Source organism: Acanthisitta chloris, unplaced genomic scaffold, assembly GCF_000695815.1.
Source record: "Acanthisitta chloris isolate BGI_N310 unplaced genomic scaffold, ASM69581v1 scaffold15675, whole genome shotgun sequence".
NCBI classification, from domain to species: Eukaryota; Metazoa; Chordata; class Aves; order Passeriformes; family Acanthisittidae; genus Acanthisitta; species Acanthisitta chloris.
In genome coordinates, this window is record NW_008674622.1 from 101,430 (window position 1) to 116,983 (window position 15,554).

A 15,554-nucleotide genomic window follows, 5' to 3' on the forward strand; every position below is an offset into this window, starting at 1 on the left:
CTAGTAGACACTTCTGTTTTCTGTTAGCCTATGGTTTTGACCTTTTATGCACGTGTTTCTTCCTGTTTCATTAATATCCCTTATGGGTGGGATTTTCAGAAGTACTTCTCTGATTCTGAAGTGCAAGTCTCTTGTGCCTCCAGTTATAAAAACATCTTTGGCTGTATGAAGAGTATCTCATCCTTCCAAACTCAGAACTTACTATAAACATCAGGTTAAACAGTTCAATTAGCTCTGAACTTCCCTAAGATTCTGATGGATGTGGATTCAAAGCTTTGACTCAGCTCAGAGCACATGCAGTTGAAGGTTTTAAGTATTAAGGTTTCAAGTGTTTTCAGTCTTAGAATTTCATCTGGGTTTCATCCAAACTGAACGTGGATTTATTATGTGGAGGGATGAGTTACTGCCACATGAAGAGTGCAGTGTAACAGAGCATCCAATTCTTCCACAGTGAAAGCATATTAATATGCAAACGCAAAAGAGCAAGAAATGAAAAGTCAATTTCAGTGAAAGATCAATATACCACAGCTGGGATTTTTCTTTCAATTATTAGCTCCAGACTTTTAAAGAAAACAAAACGCTGGAGAAAGAACTGATCTAACCAGTCTCCAGCACAAAACTCTTCTTAAAACCTGCAGATTTTCAGGACACCAAAACACAAAGTATTAGCAATGTCATTGACAGACAGGACTAAATTTGAAAAAGAGCTTCATACAGAGCCACTTTGCTCCTGCTGACTTTGTGGGGAGCACAAGCCTCCAGCCTTTTGAAAATGATCTGTGGGGAGTGAGCTGACATTGTTCAGGAATTGCCAAGACTGGTGCTGCTTCATCAGAAATCAATAGGTACAGAATCCATTACAGACTCAGGCAGTTAAAATGATTCAGTACTGATATCTGAAGGTTCCATTTTTTTGCATTTGATTAAAGAAAAACCCCCAACAATGCAAGAAACCATTCACTCTTACCAAGTTTCAGATCAGTGAGATCTGCACTTTTCCTCTCCTGAATGGTTCCCTCTGGATTTATTTGCAGGATTTTGTTGAGAGTGAAAATCCAGTCATCCATATCCTGCTCATTTTCAGCTGCCAGCACAAAATATGTGAGGTCATTCATTTTCAACTCAAAGGCATGTTTCCTAAGCCTGTTATTCTGTTGGAACAAAAAGAAAAGAAAAAAACAAGTAATATAAAAAGGTACTGCAAAAGGCATCCATGAGACAGACCTGCATATGGCCACCCCTTAAAAATAACATTCAAGCAAACTACAGTGGCTTTAAAGAAAATCCAAGTAGTGCAATATTAATGCAAATTAAAAAGAAATTCATCCACCCATAACTGACTTTTTCAGTCAATCCTTTTCCTTCATTAACAATCTCAAATAACATGACAGTGGTCTCTTGTAGTTCTGCATGTAACAACTATATCAACAAGTTGCTATGACATTTCTAAGCCAGATGGTGAGATGACAGTTATACTTTTATTTAAGAGGAACAGAGGCAAAATCGACAGTTTTATTTAAGAGGAACAGAGGCAAAATCTGATACTGATTAGCAGAGGAGACTGAGAACCCAAGATATCGAGAATCAAGTTCCATGAACATTTTTTCCAGCAGCAGAGATGATTTAGAAGATTCCTACCCAATCTGTTGCTAATCACTTGCTCCAGTTCTTATATTACATGTCATGACCCAGATGAGGGACCAGTTAAGACTGAGCTACTTCTCTTGGAGCTACTTGGGTTAACAGAGTCAGACAAATCTTGGCTTTGCAAACTGACATGGGACTCTGTGTGTATATGCGTGAGGACGTGTTATTTTTTAGTTCTGCTACTGGAAGTTCTCTTGATAGGATATCATTTTCCTCTAAAGTATGTTATGGAGGTGAATAATCTTTCAGGGATATAGATTTTAGTTCATCAAACAGAGGGTAACAATAGGGTTGGGTTTTGTAGCAATCAGTTCTTGGCTGTTCAGTATTTTTCTTGATCCTGAAATCACTTTGATCTCCCAATCATACATTCAAACTAATGTGAAACAAGGACTAAATTGTCCTAAAACCTGTTAAATATCTAACATGATGGCTTGACCAAGAGCTAGAAGTTGAACAAAACTATGCCAAGAATCTTAGGTAGTGGTCATTCAAAACTTTTAAAGATTATTTGTAAAGAGGATTATGTACCACAGTTTATGCACAATCTATAAAGAAAAATGCTATGTTCCAATTTAACTTCAGAAAGTACAAAGATTATTTAAAATGAATGCATTTATTGTCTATGTGATGTACTTCCCCTTATGGACGTGGCCAAGATCTTTAAACCAGGTACTGAAACACTGTATCAGACATTATCTAATAGGGCAATACAATTCACATGCTGAATCTTAAGAACATCAGGGCAGGAAAACTTCAATATCCACTTTTCCAACTGCACTTCAGACTTCTGGCAAGCAGATGAGATCTACAGCAAAGTCTTTGTTTCAAAGCTAAGGCCAACTATTTTCTTCCTGATCAGTTAACAGGGAAAAAAAGAAAAAAGAAACACTGTTTCTCAGTTTGCTCCTCTATAACTCCTTCCATATGTTATGTGAACCTTGAGGTTGACTTGTAATCTTCAACACTTCATTTCAAGTTTAAAACTCTCTTCCAGAAGGAAATAGTACAAGACTCAAAAAGAAACTATGAATGAGCTATAAATGAAACATGAGGCTAAGTCTAATGCCTGCAGGGTCATTCTTCCAAAATAGCAGGATTGTTTTGGAAGCATTTTGCATTTTATCTGGAGATGGTTTCTCTGAGATGTTTACTACAATTCAGATACTCAACATCTATCAAACAGGACCTCAAAGTCATTCATAGGGAGCTAAATGACTTACAGTGGTATTAAGACTAATTAAATCAGAACTTTCATACCACATTTTTCACTAAGTTTATGACAACTCTCAGCTAGGTTTTGTTTTTTAGCCCTGTGATTCTAAGTTAAACACAGACCTTGATAGCTGATGATACTTGCCCTATTACCCCCTTGACTAATACTCCAACTTCTTGCTAGTGAATATAACTCATAAATTTGTGCATTCCCATATGAAATGTCAATCAAAGAACAGCCATGGAAACTAGTGTCTGGGGGTAGGCAAGAGGAGAACATACAGTTCAACCAGTTTGGGACAGCTTAGAGGAACACTAGATTCAGAAGGTGGCTGTCAAAAGTTCAGGAGGAGGAGGATTTCAAAGGGTTCTTGAGCTTTTTTGTCAGAGGTTAGTCAATAAGGCCAGAAATCTTTCAGTCAAGACATTTCTGCTACTGTGGATTGCCATCAGAAACAGCATAGCAGAACAGGCACACTCTGGGACAGCACTGAATCTGCAGGTAAAACCATTCTACAGGGACATTCAGGGCTGAACTAGAGCTTTGGCTGAGGCCCATCTTCAAAGAAAGCACTTAGTGCCAGCAAGCAGGAGCAAGCAGTAATTTCTGAATAGGGTTTCTGTATAACAATCTCCTCTATGGCTTCTGCTACTCGTCCAAGCTACCTGTTAGGGTCATCCAAACCAACGAACTAACACCAGCAAACATCACTGTCCTTCTAGATATTTATCTCCATCCTGTTCTACACCTGTTTGAACAAAGAAAGACCCTTTTGAACTACACAGGGGACATGGTCATGGCCTACAGAGCTGGGTACTGCAGGGGACTCTCAGCAAATATTTGTTCTCAGAGTGAATTACTGACTGATTATTTTTCTTGCTTCTAAGGGATTTAGGAGTGAAAAAGACACTTCAGAGCCAACAAAACCTTGTGTTTACCAGGAGTCTTCCCTTGCATTACCTGAAAGGTTTCTTTCAAAACAACCCTCAAATCAGCCTGCACTTGCACTGTTACTAATCTTTACTGGTTTGGTAGACAAGAATAAAGTAGAGATGAAAAAAGGAATTTCCATACTTAGTGATACATGGGGCTAGATCAATCAATAGTCACATACTAGTCAAGATAACATCCTGTTTACAATAAAAAAAGAAATAAGAGAAATATATTGATAGAATAACGGCAGAACAAGATGAGATAAAATAAAGCTAAAACCTCAATCTTAGTGGAAGAAAAAAAAAAAAAAAAAAAAGAAAAAAGGTTGTGTTAGACATTTCTGGCTCTTCATTTTTCCAAGCCACAACAAACAATAAAGTTCTGTCCTACTTGCTGCCATTAAGACTCTCTATCACCTCCAAAAGTGATGATCTTCAAAGAGGCTCAGGATACAGGATTAATTTACCACTTGCCCAACAGCTGATGCTTTGTAACCTGAACCTCTTTACCCCATAACAAACATACTCTTAGCAAGCATGAGGTAAAATCTGACATCTAAGAAAATAACTTCAGTGAAAGGAAATATTTCACAATGTGTTTTCTTCATGTGTGCCACAGACAAAGAGTAAGCATGATCTGCTACTATAATTCACCTGTGGTTTCTGTGACCTATCAGTCTAAGCACTTGCACCAATTTAAAGAGCAAAATCAACGATGCTTTCATTTCCTGAAACTGCTAATGAGCTCATTACTTCGTTATTGTCCCTGTTTTTCTACTTGCCTTAAAAAGGCATCCAACACCCAAAACCAATACCATTAAATTAACTGGAACTTACCTGTACAACTCCTGTGCAAGAATCCAAGAAAATACATCCCTTTGGCTCCTTTGATATTTTTTCATCTTTATAAAAGTTCATAATGTAGGAGTTATCTGACAGCTGTGTGAGCTGGAAGTAACGCTTTTTGAATGACTGGAGTGGTGGGAAAAAAGAAGAATGAAGGTTTTTGTGCTGAAAATTATTTTCACAGATACTTTATTCCCAGGATTTAAATAATAGGCAACTCCTGATTGCACTTCAATCGCACTATTTTACAGCCAACTGCAGTATTGCTTTACTATCATTTAAAGCAGTGTAATCAAACCTGAGATATAAACAGCTAAATAGCAATGGCAAACAATGGGGGGGAAATAAATCCAAGTGGAATAAGGGAAGAATAATGCTGTCTCCTTACCCGAACGGTAATGCTATTGTTTACAGTGCTGTTGAAATTCCCTTTATAAAGCCATCCAGACTTGTAAACTCCTGCTGCTAATCCTCCTCCTCCTCCTCCTCCACCACCACCTTTGGAAGATGAGTGGGATGTTGTATCCTGTATGGAAGACATGATTAATATTGCATGGACTTGCTTTCTGAATTCTAAGACAAAAGAAAACTGCAATGTGTGAATATCTGCTTGACAACAAATAATCACCCTTTCACTCCTTTGAAAATAGGACATTATTAATATCCTTGCTGTGCACAGAATGACACAAGAGACAAAGCTGTTCCACTGACTTCAGAGTTATTCAAAGTATGAAATATTTTATAGGAGATAAGGAGCCTCTATTATCATTCTTTAACTCTTCCTCAGGGGGAAAAAAAAACCCCACCAAAAAAACAGAATACATACTTCATCCTTATCCACATCTTCATGATCGATTTCAAAGGAATGTGATGGCAGTTTCTCTGGTCTACATTCACTTCTGGGAGAGGAGGAAAAAGGTATTTACTTATTTAATAAAAATAATTGTGTACCTGCCATTTCAGGAAGGTAACCACCCTGAGCCCCCATGGCAAAGCCAGAACACCGATTGAATCATAGAATTTAAGGGTTGGAATGGACCTTACGGATCATCTAGTCCTAATCCCCTGCCCTGGGCAGGGACACCTCACTAGATCGGGTTGCACAAGGCTCATCCATTGCTATGATCCTGTTGTCTCCTTTAAAAAACACTAGCTTTAAACCACAACTTTTTTCTTAACCCACATGTATTCCTTTTTTTTCCCCCCAACACTGTGAAGTTGCAGCAGTTCTATAGAAGTGATGAAATACCACTTCTTGTTCTCTTCACTGTTCTTCCACCACAATAGGCAACAAATCCGAAGCAATTTCCAAACAGACAGCCCATCTAAGGCCGTCAGATGAATAAGACTGAACCCTTCAAGAGTTTTTTCTAACCAAGAAGAACATTAGAACTTTCATCTTAAAGTTTCCACATTACTTCATAATTTCAAGATATTTTTTGCTATTCAATATGATGAGCACAGCCTTAAAATCACTTTTAAAAATAAAGAGATGTCTTTTTGATGTGACCTTTATATTGTAGGCTCAAAACCACAACTGAGTAAGCACTTGCTTATTTTTAAGCACCTAAGTCATTGTACTTAGGCCCAGAGTACTTCTCATGCTGCAGAATTAAACCTTAAGCAACAGCCAAATACACATGATAAAAATGTAAGGGTATTTTGAAATGGCAAAAAAATACAGCTTTCTGGGGCCTGAGAAATTCCAACATTGTTTCCAAAGCCCTGAAGATCACAAATCTCCTCTTAAAACACTTCAGTTACCAAATGAAACCCTACAGAAGTTTTCAAGTAAAAAGCCATCATTTATCAGAAAGATTGACCTTTCCAGAAAGAAAAAAAGTAGTAACTTTGACCCTTTTCATTTTTTTATTCATTCATATTGGTCTACCCTCTTTTCCTCTGCCTGCTGCTTCTTCAGGCACACATGAAGGTGTGGAATTCCAAGGCACCAGACCTGAAATATCTACCAGATGTTCCAGGATTTCCATAAACAGCAGCAAAAACTTTGCTAATGACTATTCCTATTCCCAGACAGACTGTCAGCACAACACACTCTAACCCTATTCTTCCTTCACCCTTTCACTTGCTCAAGCAGCACGAACACACCAGCAGAAAGCATGAGATGTGCTGCAAAAAGAGGTAGTGAGAGATCACAGAGAGGAATTTAAGGGGTAGAAAGACCTGAAAAGAACCTCCAAGGAGGAACACACTCAGAGAAAAACTAAAGCAAATACAAAACATTCTGTTCATGTCATGTACATGGTGTTGAGCTCTTTTCTGGTGCCACAGCACCACTTCAGTGGAATTGCACCAGTACATGTTGAGTACTCACTGCCTGTCCCAGGTGGTCAGCATCACATTGTTTTCCAGTCAGAAAGGGACAGTATTCAGCTGGAATAACTTGGATAAAAATCTGCTACCCCATGCAGCCATTAGTTGATGTGTTCTATGACTGTGTGAAACAGCACAGCATGGCCTCAAGTACAACCAAGCACAAAGTCCTTCAGTGTTGCTGAAGGATGCTGAGTCCCAGTTTGCAGGTTCTAAAAGGAAAATCCCACAGGAAAGTTCAGCACACCCTCAATGAATGGAATTACTTTAGCCACAGTAAAGCTAAAACTCATCCAATGTTTCCTGACACAACTACTTCCCCTAAAGGATACAAGAATATGCTCAGATTTCTGACAGAGCAACAGCAGTTTTGCACAAATCAAACAAAAAACAGAAAACTGGGCATCCAGAGCTATCAACAGTGAGATACCATACAATACAACACAAGGGTGTATCGAGCCACTTGACTTTTTCATGACAAGATTTAGTCTACCACACTGAACTTTGTAATATGTATGTGCAAATCAAGGCTGAAGAGGCTAGAAATTGTATGAAATGAGGTGGACCTCAAACCAGCTCTGTTTAAGGCACATTAAGCTCAAAAGCCATGGCAACTTCCAGCAAACAAAATGCAGACACTGCTGCTATAACTTTGTGTCTGAAACAACAACCAGTGTGGCATCCAAACCATTCCCGAGTGCTATGCTGTGCTAAAAGACACAACAAACTCTCCTGTTTCATTACAATCCTCTATGCAACGGGGGAAAAAACATGTAGGATGTGAAACACCATAGTATCTCTGGAGCATGAACTCATGGAGGCAAATCATATTGAGCACTATACTAAAATAACCTTGGCAGAAGAGGATGTATGTAATCAGCTAGAATGTACTTTTGTGCAGGGTAATGCAACCACATCTGCCAAATGCATATTTCATAAGTGAAGATGCTTAAGGTTAAATGGAAAACTGCCGTGCTGCAAACATTTTTTTTTGAGCACTACATGCATTAATTTTCTAAGACAATCAGCACACTGGATACTTAAGAAATGATATGTTTATAATCTCTGATTAGCAAAACTGCTCTTAATGGCTTTTTGTACTACCATGTTCATAAAAACGCCTCGACACAAGAGAGAATACAGGTCTGAGGGAAGACACAGCACCCAAAGGGTCACAAGAACCAGTTTATTGGTTCCTACAGCAACATAGTTACTACTGGTTCATAGAATCATAGAATCAACCAGGTAGGAAAAGACCTCCAAGATCATCAAGTCCAATCCTACCGTGGTTACCAGACCATGGCCCTAAGTGCCACATCCAGTCTCAGCTTGAAAACCTCCAAGGATGGTGAATCCACCACCTCCCTGGGCAGCACATTCCAATGCCTGAGCACTCTCTGATATGCCTGATAACATTTCCATCCAAGCAAGCCTGGAGCACCCATCCCTGTGTTATGTGCATGTAAAAAACACCCCTTTTTCATCCAGTATTGTAATGTTAATGACTCAAATTCCAAAAAGGAGGTAGCAACACAGCTTGTTTTGGCATTTTGTGATTTCATTAACTACTCCCTAAAACTGTCCTCAGGACACAGGATACAAACCTGCCAGAAACAGAGTATGGGTAGAAACTCATGCATATAGGAATGAGCACCAAATTATTAATTTCTTTCCAATCAAGTCAAGGAACTTGGCTCCTGTTCCTCCCAGCACCTTTACACTGATTTTAACATTGTGCATCCAATCACAGCAGCGATGAGGCCTTGAGCAACCTGATCTAGTGAGGGGGTGTCCCTGCCCAGGGCAGGGGTTAGGACTAGATGATCTCTAAGGTCCATTCCAACCCTTAAATTCTATGATTTATGATGCCTGCTTACCCTGACAGCCTTGTACCACCAGTGCTGCTCACATTGCACCAAGTTCTCCTGTACAATGCAGCTATAAAGCACTGAAATCCTACTCCTCTGTGACACAGGGCAACTAAAAGGAGAATTACCCAGTTAAAGGTGAGTGACATTTATGCATTATTAAGGAAAATGAAAAGCCATCTTCCCTGTATCAGCTGTGCTCTGAATACACAAAGACACTTCTAAGGATTTGAATCAGCACTAAGAGTTTGTTGATACTAGTGAATTCTGCAGAGTGTTGAACTTTTCTAAAGGACCTTTTCTTCCCCTTTTTAAAAATGCAAGGCACTAAAAATAAGGTAAAACAAGCAAAGCATGTCAGACAAAGCAAAGTGCAAACATGGACAAAGCTCAGCAAATGGCAAATTTAAAGGGAGAAAATAATAGGAAAAAAAAAAGAATTTATGCTACATCTTACTGTGGTAAGTGTCGAAAGTCTTCCGAATACTGTTCATATTTGTAGTTCACAACATGCCACTGGGAACTGTAGTATTTACAAGCCTAAGGAGAAGAAACACAAACAACAACAATAGAATTACTACAAGTGTTTAAACTAAAGAAGGCCAGAGAACTAAGAAACATCTGAGGGAGCCCTTTGTGCTAGAGAACGTATTCTTCTCTTTTATAGCTGGGTGCACAGTTCTTAAAGGAGAGCCAGAGTCATATGATTTCATAGTTTCATAGTTTGAAGTCCAATTTCCCTTTTAAATCAAATGCACTGAATTACACAAGACAGAAGAGGGGGCTGATAGCAATTTAACATGCTTTACTGATTCTCATCTGCTCTCTAGGAAGCATCATTAAATTATATAGTTACTGCCTCAAAAGACACTAACTAGTTTAGGCCTGAGTTTCTCCATGGACATTGATTATATATTTCTTGTTTGCATCCTGTTTTATTTCCTAAGCCTTCCATAGTAAATACATTTGCCCTGCTCCTTTTATTCCCCCTTGTTGCAGCACAAGCACTCCACCTCTTGTTCTGCCATTAAGGAGTGATCTTTAACCTCTTAACAACATTCAGGAATACAGTAATAGGATTATCATTTTTCACCAAAGTCTCATTTTCCCTTTCACACCAAATTTGTTCGGTTACCTCATCATCTCCTTGTAGCTTTTATTATCTCAAACACTTCACCTTCTGAAATTGTTCTTACTATATCAACCTCCCTTAAATCAGGAAACCAGACCTGAATAAAAACTGTACCAAAGGGCTTGGATATGCTGTCAAATAGACCAGAATAACTGTGCAATTTGCTCAATGCAGAACTTTTATCAATGCAATTAAACCCAACATAACGTTTGGAAAGGCAACGAGATGCATGAAATATGTGCAGTTACTAAGCTACACATCTACAAGAAAAATTAACATGATTTCCAAATTTCCAAACAACAACAAATCTCCTTTGTAAATCTTGTGTAAAATATGCAGAGTATGTAGCCACAAATTATTTTAAGGAGTCATCTTGGGTGTAGTCATGGTCATCTGGGTTAGAGAATGGAAAAGATGGCAAGGAATCAGGTGCACATTTATAGGCACTTCTCTCCCTCCCCAACACTGAACTAAGCAGTTCAGCACAACCAGAGGCAGTAAACACATTCCATGTGGATCTAGTATGTACCTTCTTGTCTGACAAAACCCCTCATTATCTTACAGGATGCAAAATAAAGTGTGACTATTAGACAATATAGCCACATATACTCCAAGAATTAACATAATTCCATAGCATTATAACTGACTGCACCTGGCAGGGTCAGGTTCAAAGCTACCCCGACAACCATACTCCTACACCACTCCAGCATCATTTGCACTTTGATTTTGAATAGAGAAATAATAAAAACCTCAAACCCACTAAATGACAACCTTTATGTTTTGTGATTCTTTATAAAATGACTGGAGCATCTCCCCTATGAAGACAGGCGGAGGGAGTTGGGGCTGCTCAGCCTGGAGAAGAGAAGGTTGAGTGGAGACCTCAGAGCAACTTTTCAATATCTGAAGGGCCTACAAGGAGCCAGAGAGGGACTCTGTGTTAGGAACTGCAATGACAGGACAAGGGGTAATGGGTTCAAACTGAAGGAGGGAAAGTCTAGGTTAGATGTGAGAAAAAAGTTTTTTACTCTAAGGGTGGTGAGACACTGGCACAGGTTGCCCAGAGAGGCTGTGGCTGCCCCAACCCTGGCAGTGTTCACAGCCAGGTTGGATGAGCCTTGAGCAACCTGATCTAGTGAGGAGGTGTCCCTGCCCAGGGCAGGTGGCTGGGGCTGGATCATCTGTAAGGTCTATTCCAACCCTTAAATTCTAGGATTCTGTGATTCTATGACTTGATCACTCTTGTGTTTGTGTTAAAACTGTGTAACAGTCACCTAGGCTGTAAGAATACTCTTACAAGAGCAACATATACTCTGTTCTACATAAGCCAATGAAAAGCTTATTGAACGCTGTGAGAGTGAGCACAGACCCTCCAATTCACCCGTCAGTCGCCTTCTACTTGGCAAACGTAAACCAACTGAACCTTCTACAGAAAGGACCACTTTTCCCCTGGGGTACTTTCATTACTAAGTATTCTCCTTAATAGATGCAATTAAATCCCACAGAGAATTCTCAATGCAGGCTTTTATTGCACACATTACAGCCTGATGTGTTCAAAAAAGCAGTTGTGAATAACATATAGAGCATTTTGGCTTATAACGATAAAGGTTTATTGTGCTCCTCCAAGAAAAAGCTAATCAAAATAAAAATCAAAAGGGACAAAGGAGCACATTCAAATATCCCTCAGTAAATTCACAAAAGGCAAGCCACCCCACTGCAACAGCTACTGCTGTTCCTGAACCAGCTCACTGCAGTGAAACTAGCCTCAGCTTGAAAAATAACACCAAAAAAAAAGGGCACAGCATTTTCTCTTCAGAATATCCCAGCTGAAAACTAAATGCTTCTGCTGACTCTATTGACTTACAATGATTTATTTTTTTTAATTGGAAATCATTATTGAAAATTGAATTTTAACAATGAGGAATAATACCTGTAAACCTGCTTTGAGGAGCAAGAAAAACCTTTCTAGAGGCAGAGATTTCATCAAAGAGGTCAGAGCTGGATCCTACTATTCCTGGCAAAGAGCAGAGGCACCAATGCAGGGGCTGTTGAGCTCAAGTGAACTGTGGGGGAGGAAAAATATAGATGGAGAAATGGAAGCTTTGGGACGTGGGAGGGTTGGCACATGTTTGCATGAACTTTCTACTGCTCTGTTAACCAGGCTGGCTGCACAGCCCATTCCCAAGGGTCCTATCAAACTCAGGTCTTTCCTCTTTTTTGTTTTTTTTCCTTGTTGCCAAGGTGGCTTAATTTTTCCTCTGAGAGACATACAATCCTTCAAGCTTTTTCCACCTGTAACTTCTTAGCTCTGGTTCTGGTGATGACAGCATGATGGCTACCATGGTGAAAAAGGCACTTAGAAAAGATTTACCCTGCAATGGAAATGAAGCTCTTGGAGAAAAAAAAAAGAAAAGCGAATGGGAAGTGAGAGAAACACAATGAAACAAACACCCTGACACATCCAACTGCCCTGCTTATATCCTCTCTAGGACAGTGCTAGGTATGTGGTCTTCAAAAACAGAGATTCACATATGATAAAAGTCATTTGTGGAACAACTGGGCTTCTTGCAGAGGAACTGCATGCACAGAGCAACTCTGCCCCCTCACTGACCCTGCAAGAGTGGCTGTTGCTGAGGTCGAAAACAGGACGAGTTGAACAAGGCAGGACAAGCCCATGCACAGAGCTTGGAAACAGAAAGCAAAGACCTTCCAGAGCTGGATGTGGCCACAGTGCTGGAGGGGAAGCTGCAGAGATGGCTCTGTGCTCTGCTCTGTGATGTACATGTCCCTGCTCATAGAACCTTCTCAACTACTCGTCCCTCCTCTGACCTCTGCTGCAACAACCAAAGGCAGGGTGTGTGGATTTGGCAAAGTGGAAAGCCGTGTGATCTCCCTGCCTTGAAATTCACTTCTCCATCCAGGCCTACCCCAGATTACTTACGCCCATGACCACCATGGCAGCATCACAACGAGCTGCTAGCAAAATGGACCTCTGTGTTGGGACTCTTGGAACTGTTTCCAAATTAACATAGTTCACACATATAGTGAAGTCCAGTTACACAGCTATGCAACAAACCAAAACATTAAAACACACTGCTATTTTAATGCATCAAACATTTTTATTAAAGTATTTACCTCCTGTGCTATCAAACAACTCACTGTTCTTTAATAACATATATCTAGTCCAGACAATACTGTTCTTTCAAGTATAGAAAAAACTCAAGATTTTGAAGCTGGGGAAATCTACACTGTGATGAGCAATAACAAAACTTCCTTTGCGACATTTATCAACAGGAGTTCCCATTTTAATCTGATTTTGAAATAGGTAAGAGCAATGTGGATTAGCCTGCAAATCAGAGTCTCAGAAATCAACTCTATGGACACACAACCTCTTTCAGAAGTTACACAGGAGGTTGTGTCTCTTTTAACATTATGATTAATAAAATTCATGTTTAATAATTACTTAGAAATCCTTTAGACCCAACCTACAGAATCTCAAACAAAAAGTCCCCCAGATGAATGGTAAGTGCTCTACAAGCTTATTACAAGTGACAACTCCTACTTGTGTATCTATAAAACCTACACAGGAAAGTTCAGAGACTTCCACATGGATAGTGTATTGTCACAGACAAAATGAACTACATCATTCAATAAATGAAATTTCACTATTCCTACACTGTCATTTCATTTTGATGTCGTATTTTTCACCCAGGAATGGCTAGTCCCTCTGTAAACACACTCCCCGAAAACTTAGCCAAGTAGCACTTATCATTTTTGGAAGGATCATCTGGTTGAAACTCATTTCAGAAAGGACAGTTGACAACTAGTATTTATTTACTTTCTGCATGAGGACATGAGGATGGAGCATGAGGACAATGCTGACTTGCATAAATGCAGGAGACATGCAACAGACTCTGTGAGGAGTGAGGAAATTCAGAACTTGCAAGGAAAAAGCATAATAAAGTACAGAATTCAAGGATGTCAGGAATACTTAAAAAGCCACTGAAGAAAATTTTCTTCTGGCTTTAAAAGTTTCTGGAAACTCCTCATTTCTTGGAACCTAATTTAGCTCCTCAAGCTCCTCCTGCCTGAGATAAGTAAAGGTGGAAAAATGCAGAGGGAAAACATCCTAAGACAGCTACAGGTATAGGAATAATCAATTCACAAGGTTTTACCTTTAAAATGTACCTAATAATTAGGTAGAAATTAATAAAGGGACTCAGATATCAATCACAAAATGCAAAATATTTCTTCTCTTTGCATGCAGAAAATACTTCTCAAAGGACTATTTATTTATTCATCATCTTTTTTTTGTTGTTGTAGATTTTCATTTTACAGTTTCAGCAAAACACAGATGGTGGGACATCTTATGTAAATTAAATTCTTCTGCCTCACCCATCACAATAACTTCTGAATTTCACCAACAGTGAAAGCTTTTAGTTTAGTTCCTAAGGAATCTAAAAGCAGTATTAAGAGAACAGAATAGACTACTAGAGGTACAAACCTTCCACTACAGGTGGACAGCATCAAATGCCATTGATACTGAAAGCTTTCCTCAGCAACATCAGACTCATCTTTCTTCATCTGGCTTGTCAGCTCTTTTGCATCCAAAAACCAATACTGCACAGGCAATCAAGTCAATCTGGTGAGCCTCTAAGTAACTCTTTTTGGTCACTTGGGGAAAGGAAATCTGATCAAATCCCCAAGCTGTCTTATATATGGATTTTGGTAAGGGTTGGGAAAAAACTCCCTCATCCTTGAAGGACTCCAGCAGTGAAAGAGCTAGAGGCAGAAGTAAAGCATTCCTACTGTCACCAGTGGGAAATAAACACCCAGGAGGAGACAGACAGGATTTTAAGGCATTATCACAGACTTCTGACAACCCTTTCAAATGGCCTAGGAGTACCTTGTAGACCAAACCACCTGGACACCACCAAGCATCCAGGAGATCATAGATCTGAGCCCTTGAAACAGTTTGAGTACCATGTCCTCACACTGCACCATGTAAAGAAAATTAGTTTCACCTCCAACAGCAGACCCTTCCTCTGCAGTTCACCAACTTGCTCCATGCCTTTGTGTCTCAACTTACTAAACTACTGAGATAGTGAAACACACATGAAAGGTCAGAGACAGATGTTACCAAAATGGCTTCAGCAAAATGAAGCTCTGTGTTGCCTTTGCATAGCTTCCCCCACAGTCTGATCAGGAATTAGGCATTTGATCCAGGGTTGTAACACATCCAGGTGATCAGCAGACAGTCAAGTGTGTACAAGAGGGACACCTACACTGTTCATACTGTCATACTGTATTTGAAAAAGAGAAGATTCCTTCACTGAGTAAAGCACTGGCTTTTTCACAGCTCCAGAAAAGGAGTGAAGGTCACAAACTCTGCTCCTGTACATCTATCCAGAAGTGCTGAACACCAGACTGGAACACAAGAGGCTGCTGCTGTGTCTGTACACATCTGTGCAACTGCTGCAGTAGACTACAGTCACAGATCTTCACAGAACCCCATGCTTAGTTTTTCTTAATTTTGGGCTAGATGCAATCCTTTTCTGGAGTTTAATTCATTGTGTGTATAT

At 39.6% G+C, this 15,554-nt stretch overlaps 1 protein-coding gene across 1 annotated transcript in view; it reads right to left on the bottom strand.

The window, feature by feature from the left end:
* Window positions 1–9,383, bottom strand: part of DOCK10 (dedicator of cytokinesis 10) — a gene marked incomplete at its 5' end in the record, with an annotated part of 74,782 nt that extends 65,399 nt beyond the window's left edge. Inside the window, 5 exons of the mRNA XM_009075422.1 lie at window positions 968–1,151; window positions 4,633–4,767; window positions 5,030–5,167; window positions 5,468–5,540; window positions 9,301–9,383. Of these exons, the coding sequence (XP_009073670.1) occupies window positions 968–1,151; window positions 4,633–4,767; window positions 5,030–5,167; window positions 5,468–5,540; window positions 9,301–9,383 (613 nt within the window). The remainder of the gene's footprint in view (window positions 1–967; window positions 1,152–4,632; window positions 4,768–5,029; window positions 5,168–5,467; window positions 5,541–9,300) is intronic.
* Window positions 9,384–15,554: the final 6,171 nt, after the last annotated feature.